This window comes from Echiichthys vipera, assembly GCF_963691815.1.
Source record: "Echiichthys vipera genome assembly, chromosome: 13".
Taxonomy (NCBI): Eukaryota; Metazoa; Chordata; class Actinopteri; order Perciformes; family Trachinidae; genus Echiichthys; species Echiichthys vipera.
The window spans coordinates 15,347,810-15,368,233 of record NC_139838.1 but is presented as its reverse complement, the minus strand read 5'-3'; the positions used below and the strand labels follow the sequence as shown (position 1 = coordinate 15,368,233).

Below are 20,424 nucleotides of genomic sequence, written 5' to 3'. Positions count from 1 at the left end.
TCTTCTCGGCCTTGCCCCACATAAAGAAACTCTAGGGCAGTACCATCTGAGATGCACGTTTCCACATCCCTGACCACAGTAAGTGGAGATGTGTAAGATGATGCCACTGCAATCGATTGGCACACTGGTGGGAGAAAAATAGAGCAAAAGATAAGAAAGTGCAGTCTCTAACCACAACAACTTGACAGTGGCGCATTGAGATACATGCACTCAACTACAGTAGGGGAAACCAAGGAACAGGAAATTGGTCTCAAATAAGTGGGTGTCTGCTGCAGTGTCACTATTTTGTAGTTGAAAAGAAAAAAAACGATTTGAAGGGAGCAGGTCTTAAAAAAGTGAGAGTGAACCTCACTGGAGAAAGTAAAGGTATCCAAAACCTGTGTGGTACAAATACTCATGATGACATGATAATATAGCATAAAACATTTGAGAGAGCACTTTCAGTGTTAAAATTTGTTTGAGGCTGACTCATGTTGAGAGATGGTTGTATTTTAGGTTTCTACATTATTTTTCTCATACGGCCTGAATATATACCGCTATTCACCCTCCGTCTCCCTTAGCATCCCTTTAAGCCCCCCTCCTAAAAAGCCCAGTCTGCTTTTATTGGCATGCGAGTATAATATGATGCACTTTTGCCAAGGTAGTTCTCAAGCAATGTGTTGACATACTAAGATAGGAGGTAGTATATTCTACTGAGCCTGTATGTGACATATTTTCTGTTCAAGGCCAGCCAACAAAAAACCCACAGAGTTTTCTCATTTCACAGTTTGTGGGTTGATAGGCACTCCAGATACCCAAATGAATGTGCACAAGCACTGATTGTGCCCCCTTTAAACAAAATCACACATCTTGTCTTCTTCTTAGGCAAGGAGCCCCCCAAGGACCGTACATTTGTGCGTCTGCAGCGGCGCCACATCAACGTGCCCCTCTACAGCATCCTGTCCACCATAACCATACTGGGTATGCTTATGGCAGGGGCCTTCCTGTTCTTCAACATCAAGAACCGCAACCACAGGTCAGCATTCAGCATTGGTAAAGCACTGTTTGGGGAGCCTGATAATGGGGGGAGGGGTTAGATGAAGGCTAGCTAATAAAAGTGAAATAGATAAACGTAAAGTGCTTAAGGGAAGTAAATGATGGGTTAGTGTTGAAAGGATAGTTTGGCTATTTTGAAACAGGTTCTATGAGGTACTTATCCACAGTCAGTGTTTTACCTACACTAGATGACAGTTAGCAAGGCGCCAGTTTGAAGAAGCAGACAGGAGTACCGACACAGAAGCTAAGCAAAAAAATCAGTTTCAGTTTAAGTGTACGCTATATTTAGAATATTTTTGTCACTTTACCTTGCTGTCACACAGCGCTTTCCTCCAGTTTCCACAGAAGTTCCCCCGTAACATATTGAAGTATTTTTGATGAATAGGACCTATTTTATTTTATCCTATTTCCCAATCCTCTTCTCCCTTCCAGACTAATCAAGATGTCCAGTCCCTACATGAACAACCTGATCATCCTAGGAGGCCTGCTATCCTATGCCTCTATCTTCCTGTTTGGCCTGGATGGAGGTTTTGTCTCTGACAAAGAGTTCGAAACCCTCTGCACTGTGAGTTCCCACAACACTTTTCACTAATACATACATAAAAATACATAAATAATAAATGTGCTCATTGGCTAACAAAATAGCTTTGAACATGAAGCTCAAATATGGACAATACTACTGAAGCAGTAATCATATGCACTATGCGACCAACTAAGTGAAAACAGATCGAATCTCTCTCTCCAGCTCTCTAGCTAGTATAGAGCACATTAAGTGTCTCCCCTCAGGTAGGATAACTGTGTGACTATGTAGATGCTGGATTAATTAAAGAGTTTTGATTACAGTGATAACCGGTTTCCACTGAGATACCACCCTCCCAGACACAGACACACACACACACACACACACACACACACACACACACACACACACACACACACACACACACACACACACACACACACACACACACACACACACACACACACACCAGAGTAATGGTACTGTAGGCAGGGCAGGTCTCAAGCTGCCACCACCTGTCTGAAGCTTTGCTGCAGAGCCAAAACAGAGCGTGTCACTTCAGGCGAGGTTCTACAGCAAAGGACCACAGAGGTTGATCCATTCACCACCAATCAATATGTGCTGGTCTCCTTGAGAATAGATGGTGTAATTGTTTTTTTTTTCCACTGTCTTCTTTTTTTGCTGTCTTCTTTACCCAGTGCTCTCTGTTCCTGCCTGACTTGACTTCTCTCTATATATGGTAGAGAATAGAACGTGAAGAGAGTCAGCTGTAAATGTAGCCCCTTTCCCACTGGACAAAAGAAATGCACTGACTACTTGCCATTGTCTTTAGTGGGAAAAGCTTACAGTCGGCATCCATTCCCAGGATAAATAACTCTATGAATAACTAATGAATGCAAGTCACCCAAGTGGATAGGCTCATTTTAGCCGCTGTCCTGGCACTGTGCTATGATACCTCTGTCTGTCACTTCTACCATTTCACCATTCACTTCAATCTCCGCCCAAGTAGCGCTGGAACATCCTTTCAAATTAATTGCCACCAAGTTTGAAAGAGAGACTAAGAATAAGTGAACGATATAAAAAAAAAGAAGCAAGTACCGTAATTCACACTCATTTTTGTGTATGAAGGTTAACAGTACTGTACGTGTATCACTGACAGCAGTCGAACACATATAGTATACAGAAGCACTCTGTAGCTATTTTAGGAGGTAATACTCTTTATTCAAATTCTAAGCCTTTAAAACACGTCAGCAGTGTCCTTTTGTGCCAAAGCAGTAAGAGGTCTACATCTTGTTTCTCATTAAGATGAAATGCTCTCAGGAGTGTGACAGCTTCCATGGTCCAAGACGGTCTCCCAGAGCTCCACACCTAGAGAAGAGAAATAAATCTGACAGCTTCTTATTTTTAGAATGCTTCACAAAGCTATTTTGAATGAACTTCTTGAGAAAAAATGCAAATACCTGTCAGATCAGATGTTGTTTTAAGCCTTGATCCCTAGTTAAATACATGACACAATTATGTTTGTTCCTGTTGTTCTAATAGGTTCGGACATGGATCCTCATCGTTGGATACACAACGGCTTTTGGTGCAATGTTTGCCAAGACCTGGAGGGTGCACGCCATTTTCAAAAATGTGAAGATGAAGAAGAAGGTATATTTTCTGATGAATAAATGAAAGGAACTTGATTGAAAGGGATTAAAAGTGTATTTATGGTAGTACTATTTATAGTAGAAATTCACACACGGCACAAAGATTAGTACTTTGTATGCCTCCTTGACAAATGTGCTTTGATTTTTCATTCATCTTTATTTATTTATTTTCCAAAATGAGCTGTCCACATGAATTGTCAGTATATGTATGGTGTGGTCCTTCCTGTTTATATCTGGTTCTGAACCATTTATTTTCTATCACACCATGTTGGAAGGTTGGAAGCCATTGTTGGCCAAAACCTTAGTTTATTTCATACGTAGGAGATAAACATGTCCAGGTGTGTATTTAACTTGATATTTGTTGTTACAATTATTTTACATATTGCATTTCTTGCATCCATATGCATCATTTACACATTAGGTAGGCTTACGTTGCCTGTAGGCACTGACGTGAATATTAAGTAGACTGTGAACCACGCAGTCTCTTCACAATATGATTCCATCAGAGCATATATCTACACTGTTTAACCCAAGTCTGTACCTATGCACAGTCCCATTATGTTTTTCAGACATTTGTAGTTATGTAATAAGGTAAAACATTTTTATTTTGTTGCATATTGCTGAACCTCTACTTCCCTTTGTATCGTGCGTCAGGCACCAGCCTAATTAACCCTCAAAGTTTATCTCCTACGTAGGAGATTTTTTTTTTCACTTTGCGTTTTAAGGCTTCCATAGTTGATAACTACTAGTTCATATAACCAGAGACATTCCCATACATTCCCAACATATATGCCAGACAGTCTCAAGGAAGCTGCACATGCTTTTTGAAAGCCCAAAACTGGTGTGTGGGTGCTTGTATTCACACATGCTTTTTTAACAAATACTCTGAAAGACTGGCAGTCCCTGGCACCTGCTTTTAGAATCTTCTCTGCGAAAAGAAAAAAAAACAGAAATACAAATGGCTTTTTAAACATCTGACACAATCTGTTTCACTGGCCTAGTTATATAAAGTGGTGCCGAGTGTTGTAACTATGCTTGGCCTTTTTGTATTTATAGATCTTGCTCTCCCCCTCTCTTTGTCTCTCTCCCACTCTCTCTCTTTCTCTCTCTCTCTCTCTCTCACCCTCTTGCATATCGGAGGAAGTGTGGGTGACCTGCCAGAGAGAGAGAGAGCAGGAATAGAGGGAGGAAAGAAGGATGGATCAAAGAGTGGGATAGATTGCAAGGATGTAGGAAAGTAGTGGCAGAAGGGAGAATGGAGAGACAGATGGAGGAAGGCAAAGCAGGGCAGAACAAGGGACAAGACAAACAACGTGGCACGAATGACAAAGAAAGTAGGTTGGACACTGTGAAAAGGAAAGGGAAATGTTAGAAAAAAGAGGGCAAAGGATTTATAAAGTTAAAGATAATCCATATTACATGTTAGAAGACAAAGAGCCATGACCAAGCTCTACTTTCCCAGTTTTCATTACAATTCCGCAGTCAGGTCAACACAATGTCACCACGCATTTTCTTAAGCTGTTTCCAAAGGAATGACACTCCACCTAGCCTTACTTTTTTTTCTTTTTTGATTATTGTCTCATTGAGAATTGAAGAGAGCAAACAGTTTTGCATCTCCAAACCTACTAGCATACCTGTACTGTACATGAAGATGGACGGCTTGACATCTCCCCAAAAGTGAAGCCAAAACATCTGGATCACCCCTAAGTGGCTGGCTACAGTATAGGTCAGAAATCCCACCCCCTCCCAACCTAAACTAAAAAGTCAAGAAAGTACCCATCAATTAAGATTTTCCCAAAGATGATTTCTGTCATTAGTTCTAATCGTGCTGATATATGTTCAAGTGTTCATTTTTGGGATAAGTTTAGTTTTAATTAATTCTTTGATGCTATAAATACAGGTTGAATGAAATGATTGACAGCTCTGATCAAAGCGATTGGTCGAGCGGATGCATGGACAGGACTTTGACGACGCAGCTCCACCTGATCCCTATTGCGCAGACCCTGGCTCCAAAATTAAAACACAGCGGCGCTTGTATCCGGCATATTTTGGCTTCCCTTTTGTACAGTGGGAGGAAGTGGAGCCGCGTCGTCCATCTTTATATATAGTCCATGCGTCATAGCCAAATATCACTGCTCAGTTGTCCTTCTCCCAGCCTCTTCCCCTTGCTAATAGAGACAAAAATATTCTTCAACTTTTTTTCAGAAGCAGTATTTACCCCTACTGCATACTTTAGCCCTTAAACCTCAAGGTGTATTCTCTGTTGGTTCATGGCCTGGGTCTGTTTTCAGGACACACAAATGCCTTGCACTTCCTCCACACTGATTGAGTGCAGGTGCTTTGGCTTTAGTTGAGTGATAGTTTCTGCTGGTGCATTGAAATCTCTGTCAACTGCTGTCAGGGGGAGAACAAGCACAAGAGTTAGCCATCTTTTCAATCTTCAAACTATGGGGCTGGAACTGCCTCCCCTAGCCTTCCCTCCACCTTTTTTCCTTTACACTGGGAGAGCACAGATTGTAAATCAGGAGTGTGTTCGATAAGGGTTCCACACGGCGGACTACGGCCAGCAATCCTTCACTTCATAAAGAGCTTGGTGCTGGAGACTGTGTGTGTGTGTGTGTGTGTGTGTGTGTGTGTGTGTGTGTGTGTGTGTGTGTGTGTGTGTGTGTGTGTGTGTGTGTGTGTGTGTGTGTGTGTGTGTGTGTGTGTGTGTCTGTGTGTCTGTGTGTGCGTGCGTGTGATGCGGACGGGAGGGCTGTCAATCAATCCTTCTCCTAATACACACTTTCCCTAGGCCACTGTAACAGCTATTTCTCAGTCTGCCTATCTTGGGATTTACTGAGTACTCCTTAGTGACACATTGCTGAATGCACATTTCAACACACATGCACACACACGGGACAAATCTAAACAAACACACAGAAACGGAAGTGTTTAGTTAAGTAGAAATATCTACATTTTGTTCATGTCTGTGGAATAATATGCATATATACACATCAAAACTTTAGTGAAAGATGCAGCAGCACCACACACACATGCGGTTTGGACACACGCGCGTGCCAGATGCAGCAGTTTCAGTAGGCAGCCACCACACACTGCTTGAGCGTCTGGTCTGACCCGGACGTTAGTGTCACATTACTTACTGGATCTTGATAGATCAGTAGTAGTATGCTACCTACGGCACTTAAACTCTAATTATGTTACAGTATCACAGCAGTAACAGCTAGCCTTTGGCTTTGTTGGTTTACACTATATAGTCGATGTATTATAGATGGAAAAATTACAACCAATTCAGTTTTAAAAGATAATGTACATATAGTTGAGCGTGAAAGCTAATTTTTGACCTTGAAAGCAGTACTTTCAAGTTAATTTAAACAGTAACTTTCAGAGAAAAGATCTCATGGGCAGTTGTGGAGAATAGAGAGACATGTTTATTTCTATATTCTATTCCTAATCATGTCAGGTCAGGGTCATGTGCACAATCAACGTTTAAAATGATTTGGTCTTTTTGTTAATCGAAATTATAAGTAGCCATAGAGACTAGACTAGACTAGACTAGAAACCATGTATGTATGTCAGAGTGCCAGCATTACTGTATGAACAACAAAACCACTACATAACACTTCAGTTGATTTAGAGTCATTATGTAGTTTGTCTAGCAGACTCAGTAGGCAGAGTAACATATTACAGTTGGGCAGATGGTGGTTTGCTATTCTTAATTTCTCCAGAATATCACACTTGCATGTCTTTGTTTCAATCAGAATAATGGAATATTTGTTTGTGTTATCAGAAAGATTTGACCAGAATAAATGTAACATACATGTCTCTTTATTGTTTTTTCCCCGTTGGCTTTAAAGGCCATTTCCCTGTCCTGCTCTGCTTCTATCTTCCACCCTGAAGCATTGCAGTATTTCTACAAGAAATGTCCCTCGTCTAGCCTTGCCTATATTTGTTCAATGCCAGCACCATCAAAAGACACCAGATCAAAAAACAACCCCCTCATGCATCTCTTCCTGAGCCCACCAGCGGATGAAAGCCTGTGTGAGACCACTGTGCTGCATCTAGGCAATGTGATGCTCTCCAAACACAGGCCAGCCGGTGTTCCCTGACCTTTCCTTTGATCTGCCGTTCCACACAGTCAAATGCTATTATAAATAAAGATCACAAACAGGTCATGGCTTTCATCCCTCTAAAGTTCATGGTACAAATGAGGAGCTTTGGTGGTCCACAGCGTTGGGTCTTGTTTGGTGCATCTTTTCCACATTCTCTGACCACAAGGTAACAAAATCATGGCTTGCCAGTGGCCTATTGACAGACTACGTAAATGTCCGCTAGTTGTGCAGCCTGCTAAATATACTACATGTGCCACAGTGTAAAACAAATTCTGAACCGAGTCTTGGTCTTTTGGACTTATAGTTTGGCTGGTTTCCTATCCTAGTAGGTGGTTAATTGCAGATAAATGCATTGTAATTACTCTGTGATTAGACGTTAGAATGAAACCAGCAGGGCTCCAGGTTCTAAGATGGGATAAGAATCACATAATTACAGTGGTCAATAAGAAATGTTGTCTGAAATGACTCTATAGACACATACAATTATTCTAACACTAGCAGGTGTGTTCTGTTGGGCTAATGGAGGCTGCTTATCTTGTTTCCCCCCTCCAGATCATAAAGGACCAGAAGTTGTTGATCATCGTTGGTGGGATGCTGCTTATCGACTTATGCATCCTCATTTGCTGGCAGATTGTGGACCCACTTAAGAGGACTGTGGAAGAATACAGCTTGGAGGTCAGTGTGCATTCTGATGTTTTTTTATTACATCTCATTGACACTTGTGTTACATTGTGATTTTGTTTATGATGATATAACATGATTTGTCCTAGCTGGGGGAATCCCAGGGACACAGATTATTACTATAAATGCCTGTGTATTTGGAGTTTAGGCAAATAAAATGTCGGCCTTAGGCTGTATCACGAGCATCTTTGTTATGCTTGTTATTTTTGGGTCAGGATGTGAGCAATTGCTGCCTCCTGCTCTCATCCCATGGCCGGACATTTGCCAGCTTGGATGTGATACTTTGGCAAAGCCCGTTGGAAAAGAGACACTTGGCATCACTTTCTCTTCACTGGAGAGGTGGTGTGGTGTGGAGTAGAAATGAACTCTGCTCTGCCGTGATTGGTTAGAGTAGACTCAGATTTTCTGAGATTGGTACAGGGTTAGTGTTAGCTGTGCACCCAATTGGCTAAAATGAACATACTGTAGTTTTGGCATTAGAGTTTGATGTGTGTGAAGTGTGTGACATATTAGCACATTACTGTCAGTGGTAAATTAGAAAGGCACAACTGCACATTTATTTTCCCAAAGGATTTAGTCACATTGGTTAAAGATTGTGTTTTTTCCGCTGTCATATTTCTTTAGTATTAAATATTATGCAGTATGGCTTCACTGTTTGGTACATCTGTCTTTCTGTACAGCTTAACACTAAGACGGTGAGTTAAATGTTTGAGTAAGGAAGATTTTTAGCTGCATATATTTAAATAGATTTGAGAAGCCTTTTGTGTTTGTTTTGTTTATGAGAATATCAGCTCATGCTGTTAAATAGATAGTTCAATGTTCCACTGGTTAAGCATAAGAGGCGGCAGAACTCCTCAATCTACTAAATTGTTACATAAAAAGACAGGCTTGCATTAGGCCAAGGGCAGCTAATGTGGTGTAATGGTAAAATGGGTTATAGAGCTGGTTCAGTGAAGGATACTGTACAATTGGGATGGGAACTGTATGTGTGTGTGACACTGAGCTGTTAACAATGAAATTCACTTCATGAAGGTATGCCTGGCCACTGCCATGAAACAAAAACAATACTGAGGCAAGACAAATTCAAGAGAAGACTGATGTTCCCCTAAATGATTACAGTACTTCACACTCAAACACATTTTTGCTCAAGAATTCGAGGTAATATGGGTGATTAATTGATATCTAAATGATAATTTTGAGGGTGAAGTTTTCCTTTAAGTGTATTGGATATGTCCATGTCACTGGGTGTGTTGAAGTTACAGTAACATTATTTTACAAGGATTCTACTGGTATATCTCGTATATTATTCCCTTTATGGGCGGACAAATATCTCAATGGAAAATAATAGATTACATTTAGTTTACTGATGCTGCTCACCACTGACAAGCAGGTCCTATTATTCCACTGCAGCAGAGATTAAATCATCTGTCTTTGAAGACCACACACTATGGATACTGCCAAGTGGAGCTTTGCCATAATGAGTTGTGTTTAAAGTCCCCTATACTACATACTATATGTAGGCCATTAGACTGTTTACTGGCTCCCAAGAGACCAAAGTCTTCAATCATCAGAAATCGACAGCATTGGTTGTATCCTCATTGACCCTTCTACTAAACAGAGGTTCTTAAAAGGTTACTGCAGTGGAAGGCAGAGTCTGATGCTAGATTTTCATGGAGACTTCTTTTGATCGTATAGAATGGATTTTCATGTTGTTTGCTTGCCTGTTGCCAAGGTCCTGCGGGGGATGGAAGGGTGGCTGACACCGTCTGACACCCAGATTTGACTTTTCCATGTCTTCAGTTAAATGAAAACCCTGTGAAGTGATAAACAGCCCTTATCTAAGAGTACTATGAGCAGGTCAGCTGTTCTGAGGTTATTTTTTCTGTTTTAGTCCTTGATGAAGAGATTCCTGAGGGAAAACTCTGTGGAAGAGTGTAGTGCAGAGATGAATGATATCTTACCAGACTTATTTACATTCTTGTGCTCATTATGGTGTACATTGAAGGTATACTTAGGACATTTGTACAACTCAAGACAAAGCCATATTTCTTTTGTGATGATAGCCGCTTATATATTTAAGCCTGCCTAAAGGGTGTAGCAAAGCCTTGCTTAACATATTCACTTGTGAATGTTGTCAGTGTATGCAGTCGGGTCTTCGTGGCAAATTCTCAGCCACTAAGCCCCTGGCCAGGGGAGAGTTGTGAATATATTAACCACTCAGTATAAGAGTCTGCCTCCCCCCTGGGGTTGTGGATCTGCATGCCTGGGCTAAGGCAGAGCTCCACATGCCTGTCTGCCTGCCATGCCCAGCCTGCCAGATTTCCAGCACCAGCAGCAGCAGACCCTTGGGGCTCTGCTGGGGGAGAGGCAGCATGGGTCTCTTCTGGGCCTCCAGGCTTTTCAGGTGGGACCAGAAACCAGATGGCAACCCAAATACCCAGAAAGGGGGTTAGGACGAGAGTGGAGCAAGGGAAAGATGAAGACACATTAGAGACAAACAGAATGTTTATGGTGATAAACAATATTAGGCATATTAGCAGAGACGGAAGACAGTTAGGCCTCGTTCAGATGGACATCGTCGCTGCATCAAATAACACAACCTCCTGCTGTATTGGCGAAGCAGGGGCAACTAATGAGTCAAACTGGACTCACTGGATCTTATTTAATCTTCTCTCCGTTACCTGTAGTGACATGCCCTCATCAACATATCCCATGCTCTCTAGAAATAGGGATGATTGGTTGAGTGGGTAAGGAATGGGTCCATGGAGGATGGTCTCCATAGAGCTCAGGAGCCCTGGCTCTGACTGACTAACAGTAATTGGTACAAGAAGAAGGACCATTAGTTACCCAGTTTTCTGTGAACTCACATCATGCTAGGACACATCTCCCCTGTGACTTCCCTTTATCTGTTCTCTGATTCATTTTTTTCCTTCCGTTTCTGTCTTTATCAGAACCCCCCCTTGCATTTCCCTTCCCCCACTGTGGAGGATTGGGAATAACCTGACCTTGGGTTCACAATGATGTAACTACCTGCTGTACCCAAGGGTATGCAGTGTGACAACATGGTGTTATTGAACTGTCACAGTGCTCGCCGGCCATCACATTTGTCTTTACAGTAGAGGTAGTTGCTTTTTGAGTTCAGAGTGTGAAGACACTCAGGAATGATCATCAATGTGTGTGTTTGGGAGAGAAACGTACTGTAGTATCCTGAAGTGGGTTCCACCATATCTATTCTGTGGTCACACATACAGGTACATCCAAAGAATTTTAATTCGGTAACTGGCTTTAGTTGAGATTCTGTGTAAAATGATCTTGCTCATGCCATAAAGGCAAGATTTACCCTGTGGAAAGTCCATATTCTGCATTACAAGGGGTGAACCCCCTGCTCTGAATCCAGCAAGCTAAGCTTAATGAGCTATCATTAGCAAAACTAGGGCATCCCCCTTTGCATGCTTTATTAGCATTAGCAAGAAGATGAAACTGTAAAGAGGCTGACAATAGATCTTTGGGGAACGCTTCATAAAACTTGACTGATTTAATACCCTCCCAAATAAAAGTAAAGAAGGGCCAGAGATCATGTAGGGAGTTAAGTCTTTGAGACTCTGAAATGAGAGCAGAGTGACCCCAGAGTCTTATTTTAATTACAGTATGCAGATAATACGCGTTCGCCAGAAATGACTTGTGACCTTGACATTGTCCCCAACCTCTTTAAACCGCGCCTGGCCTCTGATCTGCACTTCAAAATGTACTGTACATAAAACACACTTACATGCTAAATTCAATAAAAATGGTGATAAGATTAAAGACAACTTGGCCAAAATGGTAATTGCAACTTCATCCCCTCTCCCCGCTTCTTTATACTGGTCCGACCCCAAATCCTAATGGCATCCTAATTTTCTGCGTATCAGTGTCTTTCTTTCCCAGAGAGCTTAACGAGAGCAGGAATAACTCTGGCTGCTCCAGGAACGTCCTGGGAATGCTGATGGAGACGTTTGGCTGCAGTGAGCAATTAGATCCATTTTGTGGCTCGTTAATAATTAAGCATTTGTTAATGGCGTGGATGTTTCAGCAGCAGGGAAGGCTGCTGGTTTCCATTAGATAATAAGCCTTGCAGTACACACACACATGTATTGAAGCATGTGAGTGTGCATGTGTGTAGATTGTTTGTGTGATTGCTGTACTTTGTATACAGCATGTGTGTGTTCATGCATATGACCTTGTATGTATGTTGCAGTCCGTGTACATTTGGTGTGTGTGTGCCCACTCATGCATGGATGTGCTTTTGTACGTATGCCTCTGTGTTTACATACACATTAACGCCGTCTTTTTGTTGTCCTGGGCATTGTCTCCTGCATAATGAAGGACAAATTGTCGAGAAAGGATGATTAGCATTCCGGTGGATCCTGCCTCAGACCCCTCTACACTAGTCTGTCCTCCCCCCCAGCCCGCACCCCACCCACCCATTTCTCTGTCGTTTATCCCAGCTTGGAAGGTGCTGCGAGCAGCGGCAGGCAGGCAGGCTTATATTGCAGTGTGGCATTACCATGGCAACGGCCGTGGTTTATGACATCCATATCGCAGGGACTCGCACTGTTGATCCATAAGACAAAAACATTGTGGGTTAGGGTATGCACTTCAGTATGGCGACACATGCAGAGAAGATCTATATAGAAATGCATGTGCTTGGCTGATAGATTATCAATGACTTACTGAAGCAGAAATGGTGTATATACACAAACGCACTTATGCATGCATATTCCCAGTTTAGGAGCTCTCCCTGAGATTTCTCTCTGCTTCCCTGTCTGTGCCATCCCCACCTGTATGCAGTAAGGCAAGGGGAGAGAGAGAGAGGGGGGAGGGAGAGGGGGAGTTTTAACCCAGTGCTTTGACAATGCACACATCTGTTTCCAATATCATATCACTACAGTAGCAAGCCGACGTATGACTCACTACGAGCATTTAATGTGGTCATATTCCTTTTTATGAGCTGATGAAATGATGGTGAAATGATGGCCTCAGATATGAGGTAGCCATTTTTTAACTTACTGCATGCAAACACATCTAAAGTGGCTGTGCTTAGATTACATTGGTATTTCTCTTGGGGAGAGGCTGTGAAATACCATCTGCTCTCATAATATTTACATGCACTATTTTAAAAGGATGGGGAAAATCATTGTCAAGAACACAATTTGTGAAAAAAGATGGGCAAATCATTGTATTTAACATATATGCTGTAGGCAACATATGAGAAGGATATTTTTTTGCATCTGATGGTATTGCTATTAATAATTACGTCAGAACAAGTTGACAGGAGATACCTGCTATTGATTGTTCTTCGTGTTATATCCTGACTCTTTTATACTACTCACTATTCATGATGCCAATTTTGTGTTTTTACTGTTTGTAGTGCTACTAGCAATCAGCTTCTTTTACACAGGATATTTAAGTTCTATTCAGCTATAGCTTGATCACACCTGCACCTTAATTTCAAGATTAAAGCAGCGACAGTAACGCAATACATGGATATTGGGTTATCTATATTTAAGCTTAAATGTAAGAGAAATCTTTCCTTCACCCTTCTTTTCGGTCCATCTTCTTCTTTTCACTTCTAATGGCAATTTTTACCAGAGTCCTCTTGCAGACCTGCTAACACACTCTCTGCTGCTTCCCCAGGTATGAGGTTTTCTCACATTGAATCCCCTCTCTTTTATTTATTGTGTTTTCATTTGCTTACTTTGGAACTGTCTCTCTCTCTCTCTCTCTGCTTTCCACCTTTGCCATCTATTTATTTCATTCCTGTTGTCTCTCTGTGTGACGTTTCTCCGTTGGAATTGTGTTACCAGCCTGTTCTCTATTTGCAGACAGCTTCTTATTCTGCTTGCACCCATATTGCTTTACCCCTCTCCTGCTTCTCCTTATTTGGCCAGCTCATACCCCATGGGAGTGCGCTGAAAAAGCTTAGAAAATCGAAAACAAGCTTGTGACAGCTGTACCGGTGGGCAAGACTTAGGCTGACCGGAAATATTCCCTTTCCTTTTTCCTACATTTTTCTCCACCTCCCCTTCTCTCTTTCTCTCTTTACCTTTCCCTGGCTTTGATTTTCCTTACACTATCCTCCATCTCCTGCTCTATCAATTTTCCAATTCCATGTCACCTCTTCAAAGGGTGGGAAAGAGACACCGAGCCGTGCCTCCACGGGTGTCGGAAGGGTGAGTTGGAGAAAGTGTAACCAAAGGGAGTGAGACTTGTGCCAGCAAAGTTCCCCCTAGCCTGACATGTGTCCTTCAATAGGAGTCTATGTGGGTCGAGATCAGCAAGGCAGAGTGCATGTACAGATGTTTGAGATCACAACAAAGAACTGTACCAGTTGGATATGGTTCATAGTGACTATTCCTTTACCTTTGCAATCAAAAATATTGTTTTAAAAACCTCCTCCTGATGGGTGGGCTTCGTAAACCATACCAGGACTAATCAGAAACAATTTTGATACAATACCAAATTTGCATTTCCCTTTCACAAAGATCATGTTTTTTTATTGTTTGCACTCTGACTGAGTCTCCTGCAGCACAACTCATCATTTTTCAATCTCAAATGTTGATATATTCATATGTTCTGAATCCCCCGGCCAAGGATTTTCTTGGTCGACCAGTGGTTGTCATTTAGAGTAGTTAGTCAACTAATTGACGTGTGTGTGTGTGTGTGTGTGTGTGTGTGTGTGTGTGTGTTTGGAGAAGGCGATGCCACCTCTATCCTTAACATACATAGCCTATTTATTTATTTATTCATGTGTTTGTAACTATTATCATAATGTGTGTACTGTCTAGTGAGACATAACAGGCTCTTTGTCAATATTTGGATGCTGTGTTGTTTTAATCAGTATTGGTCATTCCAAACAAAACAATAAAATGTGTGTGTATAGCCTCAGCGACTGAATAACATAGTTCAACATAATTAATGACCATTACTGCCTGTTAATAACACTGGCAAATGATCTCAACTTCTTATTCTGAATGTGTCAGAAAAAATCCACAGAAGTCTGTCAGAACGGGCCGCCATGGGCAGGTAGCTGGGCTAACGTTACTTACAACTTTAAGTTGGTAGTTCATGTTCGTCTCGGACGAGGGATAAGAAAAAAAATTCTTGCAAAGTTTGCATGTGACCTTCTTGGCGGTTATCCTTGTTCTTTTCAAAGTGATCCCATATTTTAGACATCTTTCCCGACATGACTGACTAATGGTTAACTGTCTAACCACAATATCGAAGGGACGCGGCTCAAAAAATGTTTTTTTTTTTTCTTCCTGCGACCGAAATTTTGGTCGACTATTTGGGGGCAGCCCTATCCTGAATACAACAAATATTTGAAGCACATTACTACAACTAGATTATCTTGCAGTGATAACATAAGCTGAGTTTGTATTCATGTGCATCTTGTACACACAACTATATACAGTAGGCCCCAATAGAATTATATAATAATGGGTGGAAAGAGTGCTGTATAGCAATCATGGATTGGTGTTATATGAAGGTGAGTAATTGTTCACTGCGTTAAATGACCAATCTCTTTTTATATAATGACATTAAGTGAAACTTAAACCGTCCAAAGATGGAAGAAATACATTGAAAATGTGAACATCTTTGGTATGCATCGGAAATGATAATGTAATGTAACAGTAATGTAAATTATATTTGGTTTGTAGTGTTTTTGCACAAAAATGTGTACACCCCTGTATTCCATGAATACTGCAGTTATACTCACACACACACACACACGCACACACACACACACACACACACACACACACACACACACACACACACACACACACACAGACACACACAGACACACACACACACACACACACACACACACACACACACACACACACACACACACACCTGCCCACGGTGTTGTTACTCCCCCTCCTCCTGCTCTCTCACACAGGTCTTACACTGCAGTCAACTGTTGATTGTGTGAATACCATCTGAAGGACACAATGCTCTTGTTTCACTAATAGCCTGTTCAGTGAAAGCAGGGCGGAAAATAGTCCTGTTTACATTTAATTTCATCTAGTTAAAAAATATATGGATGGTATTTTTGGAAAAATAAATATATACAAATTGAATTAGTCCCAGTCTCATCCCTTTTTAACTTAGATTTGGGTAGATTAAGCAAGGTCTGAATTGAATTACAAAGGGATTTATCCAGGAGTAATCATATTCCCAATGACAGAGACAAAGATGTGAGATGACAAGAACCGAGAATAATAATAAAGAATGTATTCTGTAGAATGAAGAACAATGTCATCTGCAGCATTATTCATGCAGCAGGAACACTGCTGAGATGGTGCTAAGATGAGCTGCGAGGCTTCTTTGTTAGCACTGAGTAAAGCACTGGCTGAGATCAATACCTTTTCAAAGTAAACTGGGTCATTAAGGGATAACCACCACCCACCTAGGCCTTTTCTTATCGACAAGCTCCGGAGGAAGGAAGGAAGGGAGAGAGACAACATAAGGGAAGGGAAGGTTAAATAGAGCTCACACATTCTTTGCGATTTGTATGGCTGGATGAGTGTCTGAGAGCTGGTCTATCCCAAAAGCATGTTTATGCATTGTTATGGTTAAAGTAAGGTATTGTTTCTGCGTGTGTTGCATTATTAGATTACATCAAGTTCTAGTGTTGTGGCGAATGTAAGACGGGGCTCAAAGTAGCTGCATTATTAACTACCCTAGAAGCCTCCATTAGAAGAGTCTTAGTTGTAATGATAATTCTGCTGATATAACATGAACCACCTGAAAACCACCTCAATATAACAATTTCAAATTAGAGGCACCTCTATCAGTCTATTTGGCAATCCTATTTATTCATAGCCATTTCTGCACTTATTATGCATGCTTATACTTTATGGCGAGCACAGAGCAGCATGGTGCCTCTGACATTGGCCTGTTATTTTGAAGCCCTCCAAGGTAAGCTTAAGTGTGTCATAGGTGTTACCTTGGGGGATATCCGCTTCTGTTTATAGTCTTGCCCAGCCAGCACAGGGAGTCACGACTTCACTCCACATGAAAGGACAAAAAACTCAACCTACATAAAGAGTGCTGCATTGTGATCATTGTGTGATTCCAAAGCTGGATTCTTCTTATTTTTACTTTGTAGCTATCAGCTTTTTCTTGAACATTATGAATTTTGTTACGCATCAGAAACCAGAGGAGAAAAGGAGACAGAAGAGGAAAAATAATCTTTTAAAATAAGACACACATTAAAATACAAACAATTATGTGTATTACATGAATTTTAAATTCCTTTCGAAATGTTTAAATTTAGTTGAAGTAGAAAGTAGAAAAAGAGAAATAAAGGATTTTTCTCTGAGCTGAAAGCCGCAGCTATGGATCTTTTCAATGGAATTCCATTGCTAGGCAACAGCCTAGGTCCTTGTTAATTTCCTCTCTAAAACCTAACATTGACAAATCATCTAAGAGAAAGACATATGGTTGTGGGCACTGTCACAGCCAACAGATGAGATTATTTAAAGCTGCCTTTCCATCAAACACTTTAAATATAGTAGTAACCTTTTGAACCATACGTAACTTGTACGGACATGTACAGTACATAAACACTAGGTCTGTTTTGTGTTTCCAGTAGAGATGCACCTATTTATCTACAGAACATTGGTATATACTGTTATTTGCCTTGTTGATTGCCAGTGGCCTATCAGCAAATAACATGTACTAACGGCAGTGGACGATGTTTGTGTTTTTTTTGCGGTTGGACAACAGTCTTCAGTGGGGAATAAGTCACTGACTGACACGATGCGAGCAATGGTGAATGATGTAAGTGGTCAAAGCGTGCTGAGCATGTGTGATTTATTTACAGTGTGAGAAAATGTCGGCCGTGTGGGAGTATTAAACCATGCCAGTGAAAGATCAACAATGTAAACTGGCACCCGCAAGACTCCTTGATAACTACAGCATTTGAGAAAGGGAGAAAAGTCTCCATGAACAGCAGGACAGCTAAAGAGATTTCTAACAAGGTGATGGAGTTCATTACATATGTCCAACCATTCTCTGTTGTGGAGGATATGGTGTTTGAAAGCTTCAAGCTCCCGAAAATCTACAATGTTTTGGCCACAAACATTCATGAGCTAACATTACTGCAGAATTTCATAATCGGTGCATCCCTAGTTTCCTCCACAGACGGTACTCTTAAATGTAGGTGTGGTTGTTACAAGTTGGTCAACCACACAAGTAGCATGTTGCTTTTAGTTTTGACACTTCCTCCTGCATTGCTCGAGGTTGGACGGGAGCCGTGGACAACTGTGCTCTGAGAAACAAGCTGAAAAACCTTTTCATTCCTCACTGCTCCATCCAGCTCTCACTTTATTACCTCTAAACCGACAATGCATTGGAATTTTTGCTCCAATTAACGGACTGCAAGTGTTTCTAGCTCTGCCATTTAGTATCGGATCAGTGTGATATGTACCTCAACAGAGGATTTGAATGGACATGTAAAAATAACTCATCTGTAACTACATTTGCAACTGGCCAGTGTTCCCACATTAGGTTAAAGAACTTGTGTCATTTTAAATCAGTTTAATACAGATCTTAAAATGAATTCTCTGGTGGTCAGGAATGTGAGAGACATCTTTAATGCTAGATCAGGGCAGTCCCACCTCCAGTGTTTCTATATTTAGAGTTGCATTTAGTTGCACTTATCTTGCAGTCAGTGATTTTACCCCTGCAATGGTTCAGCAAGTAAGCATGTTCAAGTTGTTCAAAAGTTTTAGAGCATTTTGATGTTTGTTGGGATTTTGTTTTGCCTTGGCTAGATCTATGCTTCCATCTATTTTGAGAGGGAAAGACAAGGGGAACCTGGATATCTAGCCAAGTCAACACAGATGTCAGTTTGCACAGGATTTCATCATTGGAGAATATTTACACAGTATGTTTTGCCATGCTTTGGCAATGCACTGTTATTTGTCTTGTGAGGGACAACAGTGTACGGTATGTGTAAGCTGACAGCGTTATCAGTGAATCATGCAGCAAAGCACTCTCAAGGACTGCTTCAGAGGTGCACTGTTTGTTGACAATCTAGCTGGTAAATTGGACATGTGGTTGTGCATGGCTGAGCCTGTTCAAGTGAATCTGTCGAAAACGGAATCGGGTGGCAATACCTACCTTCTCTTACTTTCTCTCCATCTGTATGTGCTGCATGATCTCTCCCTCCCTCCCTGTCTCCTTTCACCTCTGTGTAAATCTTTCTCTCTAACACACTAAATTACCCCCGACCTCGACCATCACCAGCACCTCTTTTTTGCTCTCCTCTCACTTTTCGCCCATCTCTTTTTTTTCCCCCTGCTCTTCTCCTGCTGCTCCCCCGGACTGTAGTTGCTAGGCAACAGCTGATTGAGCATGAGGGGTATGCAATTGACCACTTAGAAGTCTTCCAAATGAAAAGTGGTGTCAAGAGTTCCCACAGTTACAGCTAAGGCTTTATCCAGTGTATACTGAAAGTGGACACTGGATATTGTACTGTATGTATACGTGTGCACATACATGCACACATACACACACTGGAGGATGTGTGTCGTTTCTGTTTGTTCATTCGGTTGTTCAACATGGACTTTTAATTATAGAATATGTAGTCATTATAATATCTAATATCACTATCTGATATCTGATCTCACTCCAACACTCGTATACACTTTGCCATGTTAACCAGATTCCACTTCTCCCTTTTATTTGTATAAATAATGCCGTCCAGCTCTCTGTTTCCCTCTTTCCTTTGCCTCTTGTCCCTTCTCACATTTCTTCTTTCATTCGGGCCTTATCCACTCTCTCTATTGTCCTCTCTCCCGTTGTCTCTCTTTCATACCAGAGACACCCTCCATCAGTGACCAGACACATCCATCAATGTTCCTCCTCCTCTGCTCATCCACAGCCCTGAGGATTCCATTATGGCTCAGCTGCTCAAACACACACACACACACACACACACACACACACACACACACACACACACACACACACACACACACACACACACACACACACACACACACACACACACATACACACATACACACATACACACGCACACACACACACACACACACACAGTTTAGGGAAAGGCAGCTCTATCTCATCTGGCCACAGGCGTAGACATGATTAGTTAGAGACTCGAGATAGTGATGTAGCTCTTGATGATGGCGATGAATTTGTATGTGATGATGATGATGATGATAATGATGATGATGGTGTTCCCAGAGGCAGTGAGGTGATGATGAGGTACACTTAGACACAAATGTTTCTCGCAATTGTTCAGCCCCTCCATCCATTTGACCACCATTAACCTCGTTATCACTCAGAAAGCTGTTTGAGTGAGCAGCCCTCAAACCTTTAACTTATCCCAACCAGGGGCTTTTCACTGAGT

The 20,424-nt window shown here is 41.5% G+C and overlaps 1 protein-coding gene across 1 annotated transcript in view; it reads left to right on the top strand.

The window, feature by feature from the left end:
• The window catches only part of gabbr2 (gamma-aminobutyric acid (GABA) B receptor, 2), a gene marked incomplete at both ends in the record, with an annotated part of 169,837 nt that overhangs the window by 110,613 nt on the left and 38,800 nt on the right, over positions 1-20,424 (top strand). The window contains 4 exons of the mRNA XM_083926115.1: positions 865-1,015; positions 1,468-1,600; positions 3,098-3,205; positions 7,869-7,991. Coding sequence (XP_083782241.1) covers positions 865-1,015; positions 1,468-1,600; positions 3,098-3,205; positions 7,869-7,991 — 515 coding nt within the window. The remainder of the gene's footprint in view (positions 1-864; positions 1,016-1,467; positions 1,601-3,097; positions 3,206-7,868; positions 7,992-20,424) is intronic.